This window comes from Cyclopterus lumpus, chromosome 11 (genome assembly GCF_009769545.1).
Source record: "Cyclopterus lumpus isolate fCycLum1 chromosome 11, fCycLum1.pri, whole genome shotgun sequence".
NCBI lineage: Eukaryota > Metazoa > Chordata > Actinopteri > Perciformes > Cyclopteridae > Cyclopterus > Cyclopterus lumpus.
In genome coordinates, this window is record NC_046976.1 from 18,476,785 (window position 1) to 18,501,561 (window position 24,777).

Here is a 24,777-nt window from a genome sequence, read left to right on the forward strand (position 1 = left end):
GAGAAAATTATTAATTTAAATCATAAATGTATGCTAAGCTAATGGGCTCCACACACACATAGTTAATCTTTTTATTCAATTAGAAAAATATATAATTGTGTTTCCTAAAAATGTCAAGCTATGAAAAAGAGGTTACCGTTAGTGAGGCACGATGTAATTGTTATGCAGCATCGTGTTATTAAATCCACCATTCCTCTCGGGCACATGGAACAATTAAAAAGAGGAATTAATTACAGTGTAATTTCTATTTGTGCGATGTTTATTGCTTTACTTTGTGCACACATTATGCTCAGCAGAAGACACAATAAATATATAAATATTTCCTCTAATTATTGTTTTTATTGAGTGGAGCTGAATCTCGATATTCAAAGAAAGGAGCAGCCATCCGCACGTGTTGTGTCACAACTGTAATGTCTTGTGTGTGAAGCATCCGAATCACACACATACACACACACACGCACACACACACACACAGGCGAGTGAGCCTGATGAAACTGGATGAAGCTTGCTTTAGTGGCTTTAAAAATAAAGGAAACATGATTACAATCGTCAGCAACTGTCCTAATTACTATGTTTTATGACTTTGCATTACTTTTTTTTTTATATCAGCTGTGTTGGAAAACATTTAAATCTTTAGAAGACAATTTACAGAGAAATAATTAAATTGCGAAGTCAGGCTCACGCACCAGAGCTATATATATATATATATATATATATATATATCATTTTTTAAGGGCTTCCTTTCACGGTCCAAGGTTTTTTTCTCGATTTTACATAATTTCTTAAATTCACTTTTTAAAAGGCACTTGCATACATAAGCATGTGTTATACATAAAGAAATTGCAGAACAATCTCAGCTATCTATTTAATGAAGCGCCATTGTCTTTAGCCACAGTGTAAAGAGGTAATTTGGCCCTAAAGCTAAAGAGTTGAAGTCCGATTCATTAAAATTCTTAAAATCTCTCGTGAAAACATACCTTTACTCACGTGGACGAACTGTTTTGGTGCTGGAAATTGGTTTAGCAGAGCTTTATGCTGCGTTCACACTTACAGGCGAGTAGATCCCATGCAAAGTCAATGCACAGACGCGAATGATGCGAAATTCACCCAACGGCGAGTTGCGAAAAGCCAATCAGCTGGAAGCTGGAAGCGAAACTTATCGAGACGTAGTCGGTGAAAGTTCACCGAGCTGTGTGAGCCTACGGGGGATGTTATGAACCCAAACACGAGGGCGTTAGTTGTTCTGACGTTTGTGGGATGTCCACAACAAGTATAAAGCAGAACTAGTGGTTATTTCTTCCGTGGTGGATGGCGGAAATTATAACTGTTTCCACGGAGTAAAGCCACGGTGATAAGCCACGCCCCTCTAAGGCGCAAATGATGCGAATGAACTACCAACTTGTCGGGCGAATAAACTCACGCGAGGAAAGCGTTGCGAATATTCGCAACGAGTTTGGTGTGAACGCAGCTTTTTTCCTGTCCCTGTCACACAAATACTTATTTATATGTTGGCTTCTTCCTCTCTAGATCTAAATCTGGCTCCGGATGACTTCTGTCAGGATTATTTTTTTTTTTTCTTCACAAATTGAAATTGAATATTTTTGTCACTCAAGCGACAAAAATCTGAATCGACCATAAATTTGATATCGGGTGGGGGGTTAAATTGTCCGCGTTGGGGTGTGCCGATTCTCCGGGGGATGAAGAGCAGGATAACGTAGAGAGCTGTCAATCAACACCTCCCTTTAACTGTGACCATCTGGCGCTGGCCGCTGTAACGACGGCGTACGACGACGACTAATTAGGCTAACGGGATTTTTCGCGATCTGCTGTGGGGCTTTTTTATTTATTTATTTATTTTTACAGAGAGGTTTATAGTCAGTTTAGTCTCTAATGGTTACAGGAAAGGATCAGATCCACCTTGGAGGGTCCGAGAGCACCGCGGACTCATCGCTGCTCTGATGATGAAAGAGATTGCGTTCCCTCTGAAGGGCCTAACGTGCACAGATTACACTCTTCTACGTGTGTGTGCACACAATAGCGTTGTATGTGCGTGCCTCTGATTTATTTTATTTTTTTGCTTGCCTTAGTTTTTTTTTTATTCGGGTTTGTGTGAGTGTGTCTGTGGGTCTGACAATTAGGGAGGAGACTGACAGAATGGGTTTCCTGTCTGAGCAATAAGAAGACAGTCACTCAGCGCACAAACACACACACACACACACATTTGTTTCCCTAGCCTTGTGAGGACCATTGATCAAATCCAGTCCCATCTGTATAAAAAACAAAATGTGTCATTTTTTTACATTTCTATTTCTAGGTGTAAAATACACAATATACAAATGTGTAATTAAGACCGCTGAGGAGTTCTGTTTTCATACTGGTTAAGCCTTTAATGGACAGAGAGGCTGATTGGACTGGTTATATTGGGATAGAGAGGCTGAGTGGACTTGTTATACTGGGACATAAGATGTTGAGTGGAGTGTAAAATAAATGGAAAAAGTACCTGCACAACTTCATTAGGTGAATCCCGTTATAGTTATGATTAATAATTAATAATCAGTCGTACACACAGAATGCCAAGTGTCAATAGAAATGAAGTCTTGGTTTGAGGGCTCATGTTGGAGTTGTGTGATACTGTAGCATTGTATCATAATATATGTTTTAACTGAACTTCTTTTAGGTTACAATACTTTTACTTGAGTACAATAACCTAGTACTCCTACTGGGAGGACAAACAAGGCCAGCTTAGAGTGTTTTTCTCATCAGACTATCACCGTAAAGACCTCCTCTTCTCCTCACAGAGATAAATGAACAACAGTTAGAGGTATGAGTCACCGAGCAGCTGGAAAACACAAGCGTCACAGATAAGAAGAGGGACACAGACAGGTACAGAGATTTAGATCGCACACATTTACAGAAAGGAGGAGTGGAGGTTTACAGCTTCGATGAAGAGGCGAGGAGGAAAAGAGAGCCAAGAGGCGGGATTACCGAAGTTCTGATGGCGGCAAACTGGTGCGGCATATTGTCCCAACCAAGCAGAGGAATCAGCCAAGCTGTCACTCCAACCTCAAAACAACCAGCACGACCCACCAGCTGTGCACGGTCATCCATTTACATGCATTCACACACAGTCTGGAGTGCACCTCGCTCCATCAGTGCCACATTGCGGCTTTTCTCCCCCCCCCTCGAGGTCCACCTGGCAGTACAGGGATCCAACCATGACTGATGGCCTGTCACACTCAATGCAACACACACACACAGCAAATGACAGCAAACGCAGTCCCTCCATACGTTATTGAGGTCAGCAGAATGTGTTTGTTGAGCTGCGAACGGTCCGTCGGTGTTCAGCTCTGCAACTCCCTCCAGACACTAGTTTTTGTAAATTAATACATTTTATCTCTGTATTCTTACTTTGTGTAATATGCACATTTAAATAATAGAAGTTTCACTCAGTTTAGGAACAGTTACAAGAGGCAGTTACAGGGCTTGGTGTAAATACTACGGAAGCCCATTTCCACTAGTAAAAGAATAATTATAGGATAAAGAGTCGAAATTAAGAGATAGAAAGTAATAAGTCAAAAATATGAGATAGTAGTAGGTATAGTAGATAGTAATTTCGACTTTCTATCTCATACTTATGACTTTTTATCCCATTGTTTTCATATTATTTTTTTCTTTTACTTCTTTTCTCTATGCAAGAACTAGTAAATCTGTTGCAACCCATTTTATTTTGTAAAACAAAGCCAATGGAAAGTAAATGAAGCACCTACATTGGGTCGCACACACACACACACATGATCACATATAAATACCAAGATACCAAGTGTGAACGTGTCAAACCCCGAGCCGGATGTTCTGCACCTGCTCGTCCCAAAGTGGCGCTTTTGCTTTCTAACGTCATTTTGACCACGAAAACTGAAGTTTACACGAAACAAAAAAACAAACAGACAATGAAGCCTTTCGGTATCAAACACCTTTTGGGAAGTGTTTGGCCCGGATCCATAAATAGGGCCGGGGCCCTGCTGCACATTCCAGCCGGGTGGTTGAACACACATCAAAGCACACCTTGAGGTAATCACTAGCGTGCACTCAGGACCCATGTGCACATCGATCAGCCGCGTGTGCATGATGTGATAAGTTCCATGCACGTGGAATGGGCTGTGTCTGAATGCGGAGGTGTTCATGTTGTATTAGTGAGAGGAGATGATGAACTGAACTTTGACTCACAGATCGTTAAAGTGGAGGAGCATCGAAGGGATTGTCGCGTAAGCTAGTCACGTAATAATATGTACATTACTGATATTTCTACTGTAATATTAAATGCTTTTAATATTTATTTCCAAGCATTAGGCCTAGATGAGATTAGTTTAATATGTATTTCACATTCTGTAATAAAGTAAGAATTTCTTAAAAAATTGATACTTGAGGAAATTTTTATTATTATAAATTATATATATGATTTTTTGTTTGTTCTTACAATGCCGTTCATGTATGTTTGAAAGGCAAAACCAAACAAAAAAAAGTAACACAACCCAACAACAATAATGCCTCTCTTATTATAGCCCAATGCGCACCACTTCAGCATGAGGGGGAAACCAATCCGACAGACTGCCTCAAGCAACAGCTTTTGGAGATGTAATCGGTTCACACAGCTCAGTTAAATATTTCTGTAATAACATTTGTAGATTTATATGTTAATATTTTTATTTTAGTGCAAGCAAAAGGTTTACACTCAGTATTGTTGGAATAACTGCTGAAGTACGACACCGTCCTGCTCGTGTGTCTTAAGTGATTTATGGCCCCATTAACAGCGTGTAATGTGTGCTCATAATTATGTCAATAAGCGAATCAAGAGAGAGCAAAACCAATTTTCTTGCCCTTTATGGTGATTGTGGAGACCAAATGATATGCACACCAAAAAAAAGAACAGAAAGACAGACTACTTTCATTTCATGCAGTCATGGTTGTAATGCTTCAACCACAGAGGGTTTCCCTCGGGTCAAAGGGAAGAAGTGAACACACCTGCCTATTTAATCGCCAATTAGAAATTAAAATGTCTGTCACGTGATGGGAAATAGGGCTGTGGTCGAAAAGTATTTTTCTTTGCTTAGGTAGGTTCCTCATGAGTGAAATGACCTGGATTTTTTTTTTTTTTTTAACAAACAACTTAAAAAAATACATACTGTATATTGTTTTGAAATCTAATAGCAGGAGAAAGTGTAATCATATGTAAAAGGCCTCGTTGTTTCGCAAAGCCACGACAAATGTCAGCCGAATATCACCGTACTTGTCAGTACTTCAAATCTATGTTTGTTACACACTCTTCAAAACACTCTTGTTGGCAGTGGATACGGTTTTATAGACAGTTTAACCTTTTAGATCTACCCCACTCTTTAAAGTGGAACATGTGAACACTTAATTCTGCAATATTAGCAAGGAGCTGTTCCTTTCCTCCTTTCTTCTACCTCTTACAGGCGCAAATTAGATCAAATAAGATTAGACACCTCCTTGGCTTTCTTTCATTAATCAATAAAAGCACAATGACAACCCTCTGACCACAACAATACTGTGTTCCTACAACATGTAAAGTAAGACTCCTTTTCTTAATATTCTTGCCTGAAAATACCAACTGAGATATCCATAGAGTGGTGCAGAAATTAGTCCTAACACCCATTATTAATGGCCTGATTACTAATATTATCTTACGTGAACGTATCGTGAACTTGTTTTTGCCACAGAGCTTATTTTCAGCAACAGTAATCCGCCCAAAAAAATCACATTGAGGTAATCAGTTTGATGCTAACGTCTTGGTTGACCTTTAAAAATACACAATCCCTGCAGCCCTTTTTAAGCCTAGAGTGGAACGTAATAAAAAGAAAATACTGCCTTTGCTGAGTGGATTTTACAGTGTAAACCAACACCTCGATTAATTAGCTTGCATTTACGTCATTTATTTGTATAATTTTATGTATTTTAGCAGTTCAGCTTAATGAACTGCATGTTAAAATCACATCTGCTTTAGTAAATCCTGTAGGAACAAAACGCTCCATGATCATTTTAAATGGACCAAACAGGTGAAATGTGGAAGCGAAACATCACAAACAAATCCACGTTTGCTTGGAACAGGAATAAAATCAGATTTCCATCTGGAGTATCTGTATGTTTTACTAATAAACACTGATTTAATGTATGTGCGGCATTTGTAAACATAAAAGCACAGAGTTGTCTGCATGAATGTTGAAACGCTGTCAGGCCCCCGCTGATAAATCAATGACGACCACATGCCTCCATCACCATCCTCCCGGCAGCGCCGCCCTTCCCCAGCGCAACTTCTATATTTAGATCCAGGACCCAGAATACAGTAGCCAAGTAATCACCCCCATCCTGTGTGAGTGATGCAGTGCTCACGGCCTCCCTCCAAAGCTCTGTGGTCTGTATCAGCTGCCATGCTACAGTACAGACAGACCATCATTGTCTGCAATCTGTCGCTAAAAACGAACACACACGGGTCCACAGAGATGTGAACGTCACGACATGTCACACACATCCCTGTCCTTCTATACACTCATAGGATACGTTCCCTAGTCCGAAACCTCATTCTGAACTAAACCTTAAAACCAAGTCTGAGCCCTCAAACAGGCCTTTTAAGAAGTAAGGACCACCCAAATTATCCTTTCCATAAATGTCCTCACTCTGAAGGTCTAACACTCAGTGGTCCCCACAAAGATTAATGTGCAAGTAGACACACACATGCAAAAGTGTGTTTTTATGACTGTTGGGGACAATGCACTGACTTACTTTCATAACCTGGAGAATAACCGTGTTTATGAATTCTGAACTGTACCCGAACCTTAAAGTTACGTTATGGGGACCTGCATTTTGTCCCCATAAGGTAGGTCAGTCCTCACAATGTAAACATGTTAACAGATGTATGTTCCCACAAGAGACTCAAGCACACCACACGTGGAAAAAAAGCTTAATTGTCATACAATCTTATCTTCACAAAACACTCTATACCGAGTATAACTTAAAACGTATGTATAAAAAAATAAAGACTTTCATGAATAAATAATTAGAAAATAAGGTGAAACACAGCATATGTTATATGTTATGCATATTAGAGAGTTTAAAAAGAAAAGAAAACAGTATGTGAATCCCTCTCCCCCTTTAAGATGACTCAAGATCTCAATCTACCCTAATTTGGTTTCCACGGTAACAGTCCCCTCCCCCCCCCCCCCTTCTATCCATTTCCAATCTATTTTAATTAAAGTATGTGAGATGCCAAAGGACCAGTCAGCCTCCCTGACTGTCATCTCATGTTTGCTTTGACTCACACAGACAGTTCCCTTCCATCGCTCCTCCTCCACCCTCCATCCTCCACCCCTACGTATCTGTGCAGCACATTCCCTTTGTTTACCTTTTCTGTGTGCCCAGTCCCAATCTCCACCAGAAGGCCTAAACGCCAAAGCCTCACGGACTAAATTGACGCCACGTGTGTTCGTAGCTAGTGGCGGAGTGTGTGAATTCACGAGGTCTCAAAGTGGAATAGAAAAGATGACTGTATGTATTCTGTATTTCATTAAATCAATGACATGCTGTATTGAAGAATACTTGAAACTAGTAATTGAGAGCACATTATGATTATGACTGTGTTTTTGCTTTCTAACAATGCGCCGGCCCCTCCCCCGCCTCCCTGGAGGTTTGATATCAGACCACTCAACTGTCACATCAAGTTCTTCATGCAAGAGAGTTCCAGCTAATTAATGTGCAGAGAGAACAAATTGGAAACATTTGACCTCCTCCAGCTTAAAAATAAGTCCCACAATCCTTTGGGTTTGTCAAAACTGCGCAATGGGATGTCCCTATTTCCAGTGCATGTATGTGTGCGCATGTGATAATCACTGCAGTGCAGAGGCTAATTGGGCCAATGCATATTAATTCATTAAAATGTCTCCCTGCTGGTATCTACTTCCAATCTGGGCCTCATCTGCTGGAAGGGTAGGTGTCCTCGCAGGGTTCCTTTGGGAAATGCAAAGGAATTATTCTCAGGTAATATCCAGAGATATCAAGATGTCTGTCACAACCGAGCGTAGATATTCAAAGCTGCTTCGTACTCTACAACTTCCACTTTCTTTTAAGTGCGCCTTAAATTAGAAGTGTCTGCGCACGGCCTATTTAACAAAAAGGAACATCTCATCGTTAGGATGCCAATTCTCCTCTTAATTTCTTCTTCTTTCAAAGACTTCTTTGAAAGTTGACATCCAGATTACAAAAGGTCATACAACTGTACGAGAAACACGTCTAAAGGCCACTTGGGCCCACCGGGGCTGTTGCCGGGGGCGTTGATTGGGAATAGTTGCCATAGCAAACATAGCTTAGTATTAACTTCTGGCAAAGACTGAGATCCTCTGGTTATTGTGCCACCGCCACCGCTGTGTGTGTGTGTGTGTGTGTGTGTTGTGAGGCCAAAGCATGCAAAAAATAGATACAGAATATAGAGAACAATCAGCAAATCATCCACCGTCCGAGCAAACCGGAAAGAGTCACAATATGTCACGTCCATTATTTCTTCATGAACATCTTCATTATTCATTCGGAGAAGACGTAATAGAAGCTGTGGGTGAAAAGGCTATTTACTGGAATGGATAAGTGTGTGGAAAAAGACACACATAGGAAGTGTAGATAAATGGGTAGAGAGCAAAAGTGAAAGGGTAAGAGGGTAGGGAGGGGGGGGGTATAATGGCAGTCGTGACAGAGGAAACAGGGAAAATGTCTAAGGGAGTCATCTCTGACAGCGGGAGAACGGGATGATGATGAGGGGAAGAAAAACCAAAGGAGGGCGAGAGGAAAGGAGCACTGGGTGCCTCAGCAGGGGAAGGAGAGAGAGAGAGAGAGAGAGAGCTGATAGCAAAACACCTTCTGTATGGAACAAAACAGCTTTTACACAGAACGCTGAAACTAATCCAGTGTTCTGTATCGAGCATTCAGCCTCTTTTAACTCCCGGTTTGGGCTTTTTTTGCGATTTGGGTTTGTCCTTAAAAGCCTTAAACAACACAAAAATGCGAAATGCTTGCAATTTAAATAATTTGAATCAAAACTATTTATATTGGCAGACAACAGTCTACGATCTTCGTTCCCATTATAAGGTCTTCTTGTTGTTTTCCACTGTGGTGTACGTTTGAAATGTGTAATTGGTTGATGCCTTTATTTGTGGTGTAAAAAGCCTGAACAAAATTATGTGTTTGACCAAATGACCCTCCCAGCTTTCATTGCTATCGATGGCCCAATATGGTTACTTTTTTTTTGTTTTTGCCTTTGTGGTAAAATTTCTAAAAGCCTAAATCTTACGGTAATTAAACAATAATCAAGGCTGAGAACATTTTAGTCAATATCTCCAGGAATATAAATCTGGGAGTCATTAGCATACACTTGGAAATGTACATTCAGTTTTTTGAAGATGTTTCCAAGTGTACAAGAAGAAAAGAAACGTAGGTCCTAAAACAGGGCCTAGGGGAACTCCACAGAGGAGACAGTGACAATCACAGCTGTTGTAAATGGCCTGTCAAGAAAGTATGAATGAATCAGAATCACTTCATTGGCAAGGTAAGTACTCATACCAGGGATTTGACACTACTATGAATTTTAGAATAAAGTTCTGCGACGACCTCAATGACTTCCTCAAACCTTCTGCCCGGGATGTAGACATAAAAACTGAAAACTCACATTCGTACTTACAAATATAAATAAAACCATTTGCACCAACTTATGTTGAACAAGAATCTGAACTATCCCTTTAATAGAAAGCTATGGTGTGAATCCAGCATCCGGTTACAAGACAGACGCAAAGATATATATATATATATATGAAGTTTTTAATGCAGGAGCGAAGGCAAAAACATCTAGGTTGAAGGAAGGGAGAGACATTTTAAGGAGACATGAGGAAAGGGATAATAATTGACGACATAACGGAAATGATCAGTGAGCAGATTAGCTGCAGATCAAGCGGGTGTTCACCCTCTCCTCAGATCTCTCCTCAGATCTCCCCTTCGCTCAGTGTGAAGTCGGCACAGGAATCAATAATTGGATGAGTTATCCAGCTCAGCCCTCCTGCAATAGCACATTCTGGGGAGCATTCCTAATAGCACTCCTCATACCACCCTAGAAATGTGCAGGTAAGACAGTGAAACTTTGAAGAGAGATATCCAGAATTCATGGGAAAGCCGCGGTAATTAATTGATGCTGCAGTGAGAATATTTTCATCTTTAAATGGTGCCACTCAGGAGCGCACTCAAGCGTAGGGTGCATTACTGCCCATCTATAATTGATGTGTCACGTCCACCACACAGAGGCCCGAGCCTGGAGGACTGTGGAAAGGGATACTCCAGATTGAAATAAAGGCGTGCGCATGCTATCTACTATCTTTATCTTTTTGCAATTTTAAATGTAACGGTGCCATTAGAGTTTTTTACGACCCCGTAGCACCTGAGGACCATGAACCACTCTTGCAGATACGGTTGCACATATACAGCAAAAACTTTTACTGGATTCTTGCTTTGATAACTCACTTTCAGTTGTACGCTCTGTTGGGATAAGCAGTGAAATATTTCCGAAAGGTCTGAGAAGCGTGTAAATGTAAAAAAGGTGCCAGACTGGATTTGAACTGCAGATATTGAGTTCAGTCAATATCGTCTGTTGGGTTTTCCCCGACCAGATTTTCTGATTTTAACATCTATTTGCCATCCAAGAAAACTTGGACTTTATTAAGTCGTTTTGCACAGAATACTCCGAATTAAAGTTTTTCCTTTTCCAGTTCTAAAACCGATCGATCTAAGATTTGATCGATTAATATGAAAACACACTGACAAAGGTAGTGCAAAGTTATTTATAAACAAGAACATCCAGCTACCTTTTACACCTCCATATATGCAGTTTATTAACTTAATTAAATATGTATCTATATGTCTGGAACTTTAAATTAATACTTTTACTTACACATATTTCCATAATTTGCTGCTAACAAGTTCACAGTTGAGTAAGAACATAAAAACTCAGTTTGCCTCAGCACATGTCTATGAAATATCTTCACACGATCAAATCAAAACATTAGGTCCGACAATATGTTATTATAGTCCTGGTTTAAAGTGTTCCAGTGACTTTGACTGTAAAATATGCACACTTTCTTATTCTGCAAATCTAAATAAATTATTAAAATGAAAGTGAAAATGTGTTGCTACAGCTTCCTCTGACACTGATTTAACTTCCTCATCGGTGTGCAACCATTTGCGCGCAAATACACACTAAGGTATCCTTTTCATCGCAAGAGAATTTCCTTATAGTTTCGATAGATAGATAGGTAGGTAGGTAGGTAGATAGATAGATAGATGATAGGTAGGTAGGTAGGTAGATAGATAGATAGATAGATAGATAGATAGATAGATAGATAGATAGATAGATAGATAGATATTATAGGTAGGTAGATAGATATATAGATAGATAGATAGATAGGTAGGTAAGTAGGTGGGTAGATAGATAGATGATAGGTAGGTAGGTAGATATATATATATATGATAGGTAGGTAGATAGATAGATATATAGATATATAGTTAGATAGGTAGGTAGGTAGGTAGATAGATAGATAGATGATAGGTAGGTAGGTAGGTATATAGATAGATAGATAGATAGATAGATAGATGATAGGTAGGTAGATAGGTAGGTAGGTAGATAGATAGATATATAGATAGATAGTTAGATAGGTAGGTAGGTAGGTAGATATATAGATAGATAGATAGATATGTAGGTAGATAGATGATAGGTAGGTAGATAGATAGGTAGGTAGGTAGGTAGATATATAGATATATATATAGATAGATAGATAGATGATAGGTAGGTAGATATATAGATGATAGATAGATAGATGGTAGGTAGATAGATAGATAGATGATAGGTAGATAGATGATAGGTAGGTAGATAGATAGATGATAGGTAGGTAGATAGATAGATGATAGGTAGGTAGATGGATAGATAGATGATATATAGATAGATGATAAGAGGTAGGTAGATAGATAGATGATAGATAGATGATAGGTAGGTAGATAGGTAGGTAGATAGATAGATACATGATAGGTAGGTAGATAGATAGGTAGGTAGGTAGATAAATAGATAGATATATAGATAGATAGGTAGGTAGGTAGGTAGGTAGGTAGATAGATAGATGATAGGTAGGTAGATAGATAGATAGATAGATAGATAGATACATGATAGGTAGGTAGATATATAGATGATAGGTAGGTAGATAGATAGATACATGATACGTAGGTAGATAGATAGATGATAGATAGATAGATGATAGGTAGGTAGATAGATAGATATATGATAGGTAGATAGATGATAGGTAGGTAGATAGATAGATGATAGGTAGGTAGATGGATAGATAGATGATATATAGATAGATGATAAGAGGTAGGTAGATAGATAGATGATAGATAGATGATAGGTAGGTAGATAGGTAGGTAGGTAGATAGATAGATACATGATAGGTAGGTAGATAGGTAGTTAGGTAGGTAGGTAGATAAATAGATAGATATATAGATAGATAGGTAGGTAGGTAGGTAGATAGATAGATGATAGGTAGGTAGATAGATATATAGATACATGATAGGTAGGTAGATAGATAGATACATGATAAGTAGGTAGGTAGATAGATAGATAGATGATAGGTAGATAGATAGTTTGATAGATAGGTAGGTAGATAGATACATGATAGGTAGGTAGTTAGATAGATAGATAGATGATAGGTAGGTAGATAGATAGATGATAGGTAGATGACAGGTAGGTAGGTAGATAGATATATAGATAGATAGATAGATATATAGATAGATATATAGATAGATGATAGGTAGGTAGGTAGGTAGATAGATAGATGATAGGTAGGTAGGTAGATAGATGATAGGTAGGTAGGTAGATAGATAGATGATAGGTAGGTAAGTAGGTAGGTAGATAGATAGATGATAGATATATAGATGATAGGTAGGTAGATAGATAGGTATGTAGATAGACAGATAGATAGACAGATAGATAGGTAGGTAGGTAGATAGACAGATATATCATAGATAGATGATAGGTAGGTAGATAGATAGATAGATAGATAGATAGATACTGAATTAATCATGCAAGAGGACATTATTTCACTCCAGCAGCATTTATACATACAGGTAAGCAATACAATATTTGAAATGCACAATTTTTACAAAGAATAGAATAAAACAATATTAATTACAAAGCTAACAAAACAATAGTGCAAACATGTTGCCTAATAAACACTTAGTTACTAAAGTTATAAAGTAATATGTTATAAAGTGACTAATACATCTAACTATTTTCTTAGCATCCCCACATATTTGCCAAGCTCCCCTTCAACACTGTTAAAGAAAATAAATCCTTTCCCCAGATCGAGTGCACGGTCACGTGGTTTCTATACCTGGATGTTTACGGTCGATAGAGAGGCACAACGGTCAGGGAGGAAAAATCCTGAACCGCAAAGAGCAACAGTTGTAATGCCCACCATTAGACATCCAATTTGTCAGCATGTCGTCTGTCACTTCCTGTTGGTTTCCATGGTGCACTGACTTCCCAGGCTGTTGGGTGAGAATCCAAGAGTTCATGATCCTCAGCTAGACCTCTGGGAGTCGTGCTTTTACATTTGTTTTGTGAATATTAAATTAAAGGTTATGTGTGTGGAATAATTGAATATGAGGCATAAGACACACACACACACACACACACACACACACGGGAATCAATAAAAAAGCTACTACAGATCGAAAGAGTCATATATATTTGTATTTTCAACACCTATTTGACATGAACCGTCAAGCAGTAAAAAGTCATGTTTTTATTATATTGTCAAGCTAATTTTAAGTGAACTTAAGTTGAGTAATTAAAGGAATTCAAATTATATAAATATATATCCGAGACGATGCCAACAGCAGAAATAGCTGATCAGTCATGTGAGTTTAATCTTCAGTTAATTAATCTGCTCTTTTTCACCAAAGGCCAAAAGGCCCCCCCCCCCCAAAAAAAAGAGAACACTTCAAGCCAGCACAAGCAAGCCAGTTTTTTTTGCAATCGGGGAAATGTAAACCGTTTTTTCACGTTTCATAAAGCTTTTATATTGCAATGGAAACCGATCACTTATGTTTTATTTTCCCAACTTTATAATAAATCACCTCTGGCCAAATCAATCAATCACTATAACACTGTTGTTTGTTTGTTGGCGTCATCTTTCCACTACCGTTTCGTTTTGTTATTTAATTTAAATTAATATTATTATCCTATTCTGTTTGTTGTATAATATTGTGCATTCTTCTTCTTATTCTATTCTATTTTTTTGCATATATTGTGCATTTTTTTTAAATATCTTAAACCTGTATGTATGTTAAAAAATGCTGCTGTAGCGAAATAAAATCCCCCTTGCGGTATTTATAAAGTATCTAACTATCTCTCGAACATGACAGAACTCTCTATATTTTGCTCTTTCGGGACAGTAAAAAAAGGTCCAAAGGGCAAAAAAGAATTAAAAAAATTTAATGAAGCTTCCAGAAAAAACACATTTATTTCAAAGAGAAAATGAAGCTTAACAGTAAAATAACAGCTCAAATGGTCTCAAACGGTAAGAAAATATAATTAAAATTTCACTTGATTGGAAAGAAAATTGTGAGGTTTTCTCGGCGAGTCAATGAGAATTTTACAGCGTGATTTCTTGCTTTGTGTTTTGGAGATTGTGTGTAAAAAAAGAAGTCATGACTCGTGCAGTAGGTGTTGTGCTCTCCTTCGTCTCCAGCTCTAGATGAGTCATTCCCGCTGCACTCAGCTCATCAATATTACAATAAAAAAAAACTTTGCCTCCCCGTGTGGGCTCGGGCCGCATTACTAATTTAACTTTTATTTTCCAGTTTTTTTCTCTGCCTTCTGAGAGGAGTCAAGGAGGCTGAAAGGAGCGTCTCGATGAGCCAATCACAGGCGAGACGGCTTTGTGAAGGCCCGCTTTGACATGTGTTGCAACGTCTCGGTAATTAGCATCTCCAGTCGGGGTTTATCTCTCCAACAACCTCAAAGGTCACTCTCAGCGTCACCCCGCCGGTCTCTGGTTTGGACGGCCTCATCGGGGAGCGGGGGATGAAAAAGAAACATCGAGAAGATGAAGAACAAGATATCTATATTGATGTTTTGGGGTGGTTTATATTCATTACGTGGGCTGTGCACTTTTTTAGTTGTTGTTGAGCAGCAAATGCAATCCTTTTGACGTCATGAGTTTGTGTACTTGCAGCTTGTGTGTGTGTGTGTGTGTGTTACATAACCAAGTGCCCTCTTTTTCTACTGCGGTTGGTCCAAAAGTACTCAGTTGTACACGTCGATAAAAGTATAAATACCACCCTGAAAATGCCTCTGTTACAAGTGAAGGGGTTAAAGGTTAAAGCGCTCAAAGAAAATGACCCCGTACGTTTTATAACTGGCTACTTATTAGTTATTACCAGTCATGAAAGGCCCAGTGATACTTTTATTCATTAATAACTCAAATTGTGATGACGTATCTTCACCTCTTCAAGTTTTAATCATGAACATACGTTACATTTTACAGCTAAATGTGAGGTTTGAATGACTACAGTAAGTTACTACAGCTTCACGTGAACAGTTAAAAGTACAATATGAAAGTAGAAGTATTGCATGAATCACATGCAAGATATTCAAAGCTGCTATATTCAATAGATAGAGAATATAGAGAACAATCAGCAAATCATCCACAGTCCGTGATTCATGCAATACTTCTACTTTCATATTGGACTTTTAACTGTTCACGTGAAGCTGTAGTTACTTTAAAAAAAATACGATTTCAAACCGACACGACCGAAATAAAATATGCATATAATATATTAAACTCCCTTGAAATATGTCATTCAAAGCTCACATTTTAGCTGTAAAATATAATGTAACTACAGCTTCACGTGAACAGTTAAAAGTACAATATGAAAGTAGAAGTATTGCATGAATCACACGCAATGTGAATACTCAAGTGAAGCGCAATTACCCTCCAAATTAGTAAAATGTTATTAATTACTTTCCACCACGGGAGGATTCAAGTACACAAGGTCCAACGTGAAGGTCCTCGTCATAACTGGAAGTCGTGGCCGGCACTGATGGACCTCATCTATCTCAAGTGTCTGCAAAGAACACAACTCACGTCTGTTTAGCGGAGGAGCTCATTAAGGACGGCCATGCATCATCATCATCATCATCATCATCATCATCATCATCATCCTAATCAGCGTCATCAACGGCCCACTAACAGCTCGCCGCGCTCTCTCTCTCTCTCTCTCTTGCACATTCATGAAGCCCTCCGGCGTTGCTCTTCCAGGTGAGAACATCCTCTCCTCCTCCCCGGGCCGAAGCAGATTAAGCTGCCCGTCTCCGTCTGAAACCCGAGCCCCGGGGGAAATGATGCGCTGCTGAAACGGGGATCTGTGTTTCAGGGCCTGCGTTGTGTTTCACACGGCAATGCAGGAAGTGCGTATACGCGTTTGAGATTACAAAAAGAAGTCCCCCTTTTCCCTTCTCTCATAAATAGCTCTGCTATAATCCCCCTCTATCTGCACACAGGTGATATCAGATGCTGCGGGATTAACTGCCACACAGTGCATTTTTTGGGTTGAAATCCACATTCTCATTACTGGATCGGCTGGTACGAATGCATCCTTAATATACACTCGATTTACAGAAAGTATAGAAAGTAGTAAAGGCAGATAGAAATATATTGAATTTCAACGTCTTATTCGGCAATTATTTTTTTGCCTTGTGACTCTGTGTGTGTCGTCATGTCATCAAAATGATGACAGAGAGCGTTCCAATATGCACTCACAGATCTGAACAGCTGTGCAGCTGAGATCAAAAAGTCAGAGCGAGGGAAGTGGAGAAGATTGGCGTCCCCACTCCACGCCCGGGACACACTTTGGCATCGCTGCAGGTGCGATCCCGTCGCATCATGGTTTGTAGTTGAAGATATCTGCAATTTACTGCGCAAAACATTGTATTGGTTTTGTCTTAAGATATTGAATTCGGTCATATTTTCATATATATATATATATATATATATATATATATATATATGGGAGATCATCTGTGACCCAACATGCATGATACGTAGCGCAAATACACCTGTGTTAGTGGACTTATTTTAACATATTTGTGTGTGTGTGTGTTGGGGTTGAGGTTGAGGTCACACACTCGGACACACAGCAGCATAAGGGTCTCTCTCTCTCTCTCTCTCTCTCTCTCTTGAAACGGTATCTGCTCTTTATTGAACCCTGCAGACTCGGAGGCAGGGCTCCCCCGCAGAGCGAGTGTGTGTGCTGGATACGCCGTGAGAGGTTCGGGTCCAACGCTGCCGCCATTGTATTTCCTGAAGAGACAAATATCCAGTTACATGTCCGGCTCGTTCATGGATTTTTTTTTCCGCGTGTCACGGAGCTTGGGTCAAATGAAGCGGTGGAAAATGCGCCAGACGGTCACCGTGAATGATATTTATTATCACCAGCTGGAATAGTGAGTTTAGTTTGGATCGTTTGGACCATACGAACAAACTAAATTGGTTTATTAGTTTATTTCCTTGTTGCTGTGTTTTTTTAATTTTTTTTTAATTTTTTTTATGGCAGCAGTCAGAACGAACCTGAGCTGTAACCTAGCAACACAGCTGCAGGGATGCAGATCATGAGCTGGATGCAGGTGGACTTCCTATAGTTTCGACAGACACATATTCTGAAACGTCCGAAAAATGCCCCATTGGAACCGAAAGCCCATTTCAGGCCGTTATCTCGAAAAATTGCTCCAAAAATAAAGATTGTCCCTGCAACAAACAGACCCACCCATCTCATTGGCCAACTCTCGTTGGGTTGGTTGGTTGGTTTGGTTATTATATTGGTTTGGGCATGTGGAATGAGATTGGTTGAGGGTAAGACCATATCATAGTAAGCCAATCAGAGACAGAGTAGAGCGGGTGTGGCCTTCACCATAGACACCAAGGGCTGAAACATCAGATATCAGCACGTCAAACGGTTATTTTAGCACTCTATATCTGCCGTGGACGCAGTTTATGTCCTTGTTTAGTGCTTATTTTATGTTTTTTCTTACTTAGTGGTTTTCTGTGTTAACCCATCCATGCAAGTGTTACAACCGCATGTGTATTGCGCCTGCACGCTGGACTACCAGAGCGCTAGAAAACGACTCTAAGGGGGTCGGGGGCATCAGTAGTTGGAATGAGAATGTTTGTTGCATGGAGAGGGCAAGACAAATGGGCTTACTAGCCAATGGGATATTTTTCTGAGAAAAGCACTACACCTGCATTCATAGCTATTTCTGTTTGGCTTGCTGCTGGAGAAAAACAGACCTCGGGCACTTCTACTCTGTAATAAAAGTTTTCACTGACGGTGAAGCCTGCGAGGCAGAACGTGTGAAGACTGAAGAACCTGCCTGTATTTCACAGGAGAAAACGTCTTTTTCTTTTGACGGTATGCAGAAGTCCCACGGACACAAACTCGCCAGCTTGAGGTGTTGTGATGAGTGAAGAGAGTGGAGGGAGTCGTAGAAAGCAGAATATGGCACGTTAGTCCAAAAAACATCGTTTGGCTATTTTTGAATTGGCAGTGAGCAGCGGGCCACTTTATTGTGTTTAAAGGCACAACACACTGTCGTCGGCATAGAGTCACCTCAAGATTTTAAAATCCCGTGAGCAGAAACACGTTTAAAACACAAACACTGCCACGATAAGGATTTCTCGCTGTTTTACTGTATTGCCTAATTTATTAGGAAGTTCCTTTAAAATTGATATCCTCTATATAAGATCTCTTTCTGGAAGGAGACACTTTTTCTGTGATCCCAGTTTTATTATTATATACGTGCAGTGCAGCAAGACTATATTGTATATTCCCCTCATCATTTGGCAACATTTCAGAACCAGCCCCATCGTAGGGTTTTAAAAAAAAATGAAGAAATTAAACTATAAATAGATGAAAGTACAGTTAAGTCTCCGTCACGGAGGTGGCTTCGATAGAAGACGCGCCCTGATAGGTGCAATGCAACGGAAGATGTTCCCCTGCATGCGGAAAACCATCCACGGAAAACCATCCACCTACCTTTGACTGCAATCAAGTTTTTAGCCATGTTTCAGAATTCTTTTAGAAAAAATACCATCAGTACGGTTTTGCTTGCAGGACGATGGCCGAAGGGTCCTTTGATCTAATTAATGTCATCGGCCCACTAGAGTGGAGCTACCGCAGGATTGCCTCCCTAACAACGGGAACCGCGCTGGCGTTACGCTTCGGCACCAACGTGGTCCGCCTACCGGTTGAGCGGCTTCTAATTAATCACTGAGTGGATAACCAAGTGTACGAAAGCCAGAGAAAAGTCCACAAAGTGAAAGTTGGCGTATTATTGATTGGATTAACGTGTGTGGGGCCTGCCGGTGGATTCCTGTATTTAAACACATGCGAGTCCCCGAGCTGTGAATGACATTGAGACCGTCAGAAAGCCGAAACACTCTCCATCAATAAATAATGAAACGTACTAATTGCGGCTCCTGTCATTTAAAGAGCGCCAGAGACTTTATCTGCGGCGGATCGCGACGCGTTGCCCTACTCCAACAAAAGGTCAAGCAGCTCCAACGACGCTCGATCGCATCGCACGCAGTGCGGAGAGTCCTTCCAGAATCCTGAAATGAAGGTCAGTTTTCTGGGCCGCCGTTTTTCCCCACAGTGACCGACCCGCCAATTGGGGAAGAGGAGACGGTGGGTGCGGCGCAACGCGACCGCTGCGCGGTTACGCAAGACCTGGAGAAAGTGCAACAACAGCATTGAACCCCCGGCTCGGAGGAGGGAAACTGCCAACAGTACACAAAACGCCTGGGAGACAACAGGGAGGGAACGAGTGGGGGAGGGGGTAATTCAATCACATCAGCGTCCTCGTTCGCAGGACAGAGAGACCGAGAGACGGAGTTATGAACTACTAATGAAATAAGCAAACGCTGAGTCAGATTTTTGTCCCCATCTCACCCTCGGTAAAACAACGGAGAGGTGAGACAGCGAAGGGGTGGACAGTAACTCCTCCACTTCTTTTTTAGGTCAAAAGGTCATATATATATTTTAAAAAAGAAGAGAAAAACTTCCCATCCGTTCTCATCCCTCCGAGCTGAGGCGTGAACGCATGACCACACACATACACACGATCGGGCCTTGAACACACAACTCTCCAAGCCCCCATCATCCACACTTCCATGATCACACTTAAATCAGTCCAGTGTTTGGGGATGACTTATTTACTTATTTAGAGCTGTAACTCAACGGTATCTCTCACCGAGGGTCTTTCTCGTGATAAAATCTACTGCAACACTCACTATGAGTGATCGCGTCGTACACACAAAACTCTTAATTAATTAATAATTAATACAGGAGAGTCAAACATGAAGGAGATCAGCGGATAGAAGATGAGAGATCTTTTCGCTGCCTTTCATTCCCACTGGACGTCACTGGAACCAGTTGAACATCCCCACCCTGAACATCTGGCCACAGACTTTGAATGCAGCTGATATGGAGAAAAAAAAACACGCTGTGCATGGAAATTGTAATTCCACTCCCGCCGTCCAACCCTGCTGTGAGTCCTTCCCCCAGCGTGTACGTACACTATCTTCACAATAACACTCATCTGTACATTATTCCTACTAATCGGACGCAGAACTTTTTAAAACTTTGTGTTGTTTTTTTGCAGCCGAGAGGGAAGCTGGGAGGAGAAGTGGTTTGTGGTGAGGAGGGAGCCCACACACACTCGTCCACGTCAACAGCGAATAACTGAGGGGCTAATGAGACATGATCTGAGGTAGCTGACCAAGCATGAAAGCTCTCTGCTTCTGCAATCCATCACGGCGGACATTGTCTCTGGGAAGTTGTTTCTGCTCCGAGCGCTCGCGTGCTCCCCCCGTAGGAACGGTGTCGTTTTTTATTTGTTTTTCTTCCCGTCGGTGCAGCGCTGGTCCCTTCAATGAGAGACCGGAGTTAGTACCGACCACCGACTGTGAGTCATCTCCGACCTTTGGACTTGATAAAAAAAAAAGAAGAAGAAAAACCTTCCCACAGCTCGCTCAAGTTCTGTGAGGTGTGACGATGGGTATGGCTGATGTCTGGCTCAGATGGCGAAGTGTGAGTGTGTGTGTGTGGTCTGGTACTCATCCCAGCAAACGCTAATATCCACAGGTCGTGCAATGTCTGACTCAGATCTGAGGCCTCTGATTTGTGTGTGTGTGTGTGTGTGTGTGTGTGCGTGTGCGCGCGCATTCAAGATGCAAGGTTGAGAGGTTGCCGTACAAAAGTAAAAAGAGCATTAAGTGTGTTTACATCCGTCTGTGTTTATTATTTATTATTCACAAATTGTGCACGGAAAAGCTGCAGCAGTGCAAACGCCGGAGATTTGAACAAAAAGGAGAAGGAGTAAAGAAAAGTCCAAATATGTGCAATACCTTTTTTTTATGCTCGGCTGAGGTGGAAAGTGAGTGTGAATAAATCACGGAGACTAATCTTCCTCAAAGGATTACATTAAATTAAAAAAAAGGTATTATTATTACAGTAATTTGTATTTAAATATTTGTATAATTTTTTTTAAAACTATTATTTCATCTATTTGTTTTGTTAAGTTTGTTATGTTTCATGTCGTTTCAACTTGGTTTCCTCTTCGTCTTTTCTTGGGTATATTTCTTCATCGTTCTTAGCATTGCTGCATCAATACTATTTTTTCTATTTTATTTTATTTTATGGCATATTTCCAGCACTTTTCCTCGTTGATGTTTCAGGGAGCCTTCAAAGATGGGGTCCCAATATGAAAGTTGCTTTATTGGCCACATTTTGGCCTCACTCTGTGTCTGTCTTCCTTTAAGCTCCCCAGCACACATTCACAGGACAAAGAATTTTTTTCTGAACTTTCACTATATTGGTTCCAATTAATCGAAATTCTAGCATATAAATATTGCCAATGGAGAAAATGGGGAAAAGTTGCAATACCACACGTGGCCACTAGTGTTTGGAAGCTGAGACTTCAGTCACGTGTCTTATATTATTATATTTCTGTGATCTAAGGCCACACGATGATGAAGATAATGAAATACTAGACTCCCAGTCCTATAATATAATGAAGACGCTCTATCATATCCAAAACAATAGCTATTATCGTGATAAAAGAGGCAATATAGTATTCTCTCCCCCCCAGTCAATATGGGAACATTGCGGTCATATTTCACAGCATGTGTGTGTGTGTGTATGTGTGTGTGTGTAACCTCTGGGCAATCTTCATCTCCATCACTAAGAACTACAAATGTGAGGCATATAAGGGTGAGCCATCATTTGTGAGTAGTGACACAACGCATCTATCAGAGAGAGAGAGAGGGAGAGGGAGAGAGAGAGAGAGAGAGAGAGAGGGAGGATGAAAGTAGGAGGAGGGCTGTGCGGAACGTCGGTGCCAATAGGCGCAGCGCTTTCTAATTAAAACCCTACTACGTAATCCCGGCGACCCCCCCCCCCCCCCCCCCCCCCCCCCCCCCTCCTACCCCCCGCCTCCCAGGTTTAAATCCACTCCACCAGCGCTCGCCTCCTTAAACACACGGTCCGCCGCTGCTGTCCCGAGGAAGAGGAACCAGCCAGCCAGCAGCAGCTCCGCTCCGCCACCGCTGCCTCTCGCCCGCTGCTGCGGTAACATGGTTAGCAGGGCTCGGCTGCTGTAGCCAAAGGGGGGGGGGGGCACTTGGAGCCAGTCAGCTCGCCGTGGGTTGCGCGCGATGAGTGTGCAGTAACGAGCAGCAGCAGCAGCACCGGGAGAAGCACACGGAGAGCCCGCACCGCCGTGCATCAGTAGCGCCGGGGAGCACGAGCACATCACCCGCTGCGCCGGTCCACCACCGGCCCGTCCTGCGCACCGGACCCCCACCACACATCCCCCCTCCTCCATCCCCCGGACACCACCTCGGCTTCATCGGGTAAGGAAGAGGGGGCCGACATTCGTATACGCCGCAGATGTTTAGCCATATAATCTTTTTTTTTTTTTTTTTTTTAATGTTTCGAGTTTTTTTTTCTTCCTGTAACGCCGTCGCCGGTGTTCGTGCATTCGGCTCGCGGGCACGCGACGCATGTCGGCCGCGTGTGCAGCGATGAGGAGCCGCCGAGTGTCCGTATGCATTCCCGTGTCCCCCCCCCCCCCCCCCCCCCCCCGTTTGTTTGCATTGAGACAGATGTTTTTTTTTCTTCTTATTTCCTTTGTGCATCACAAAAAAAACCATAAGGACTAAAAAACAACAACAACAACAACAACAAACCTTTTTTTTACACTACGCCAATAGGATGAGAGCGTTATCTATCGGCCGTGTGATTTTTATAATTTTTATTTATTTTTTATGAATGATTCGAGCACGAGGCGAGGATGGATGCGCACGGTACTGCGCGTGACCCTCCAGCTCTCCTCCTCCTCCTCCCGTGGCACACAGTCATGAGGTGCCCTCATCTCCCTGAGAGAGAAAAAAGGGGGAAATAGAAAGAGATGAACCTTTCCCCCTTACTCATAATAATTATACGCTGTAATATTCCTTTTGAGACCCGAGACTATAAAGTTGCTGTAATGCAGCTCGTGCCCTGCTCCATCACATCCTCTTCTTGCTGCATACTCATGCATCTCATGGGACCTGATTCAGGATTTATATTGTTATTGACAAAATTAATGAAATGAGAGGCAGCTAGGATACGTATACGCCATCCCATCTTCAATCATCATCTGTCACTATAGCAGTGTTTGGGACCTCTTCTCTCTCCTCCCCCCCCCCCCCCCCCCCCTCTCAGAGACCAAGCCTGTTTACGCTGTGCTCCACTGATGTGATACTCGTACCTTTTGTTCTTTTCCCATATGCCACGCAGCTGCTTTCCACATAACCTCATTCATATTCTCAGATGTAGCCGGTTCCCCTGTGTTGTGCGGAGTCAGCTGACCTACAAAAAAAAAAACCCCAGCGGGGATGTTCGGAGGAGTCACATGAGCGGCAGTCGTCGAGGTCGAAAAAAAAAGGCAGCGCGGCCGCTCGGTATAGTTGTCATTCAGGGCGGGCTGATGATGAAGAGAAGGATGAGGGGTCTGGGGCGATGTGGAACCGATGGTCGGGGGGGGTGGGGGGGAGTTTTCACCTCTGACCCTCTTGGCTGTTTCGTGCATGTCTCCGCGGTTTTCATATCGGTGACCTTGCTCTCGTGCGCCGCCGCTAGAGATCCTTGATGGGACGGCCCTGACGTGGAATTCATGAAAGTCACTTTGAATTAAGGTTTGGGTCTCGCCACGTGAGCGCAGGTCACCGGTGGATCATGGGATGGACGCACATGCAGGCTCAGCCTCTCGTAGCACGCTCTCCGATGCTCCAGGCCTTGGGTCAGGGTTAATTCTCCCATGATTCCCCCCCCCCCAACCCCTGTAGAGGCCCGCTGTTTGTACATCTTCCGGGCAGCACGAGGAAGGCCAGTTGAATTCTTCCGGGACAACACTGAGGGCTTTATGGCAGAAAATAAATAGAGCAGAATCATGGAGAGAATAACAAAAGAGATGGGCATAAAATGGCTCTGTGGTCTGGTGGTGACGTGGTAATGGAGAGGAAATTGTTGTTTATCTTCATGAGAGTTAAACGCTACATTTTGTCTTTTGTTGTTCAAAGCAATTAGCAA

The 24,777-nt window shown here is 41.6% G+C and overlaps 1 protein-coding gene across 1 annotated transcript in view; it reads left to right on the plus strand.

Annotated features, from left to right (window-relative positions):
- The window catches only part of LOC117739206 (cytosolic 5'-nucleotidase 1A-like), a 40,388-nt gene extending 17,327 nt beyond the window's left edge, over positions 1–23,061 (plus strand). Inside the window, exons 9-10 of the mRNA XM_034545500.1 lie at positions 22,666–22,773; positions 22,872–23,061. Coding sequence (XP_034401391.1) covers positions 22,666–22,773; positions 22,872–23,061 — 298 coding nt within the window. The remainder of the gene's footprint in view (positions 1–22,665; positions 22,774–22,871) is intronic.
- The last annotated feature ends 1,716 nt before the right edge of the window (positions 23,062–24,777 follow it).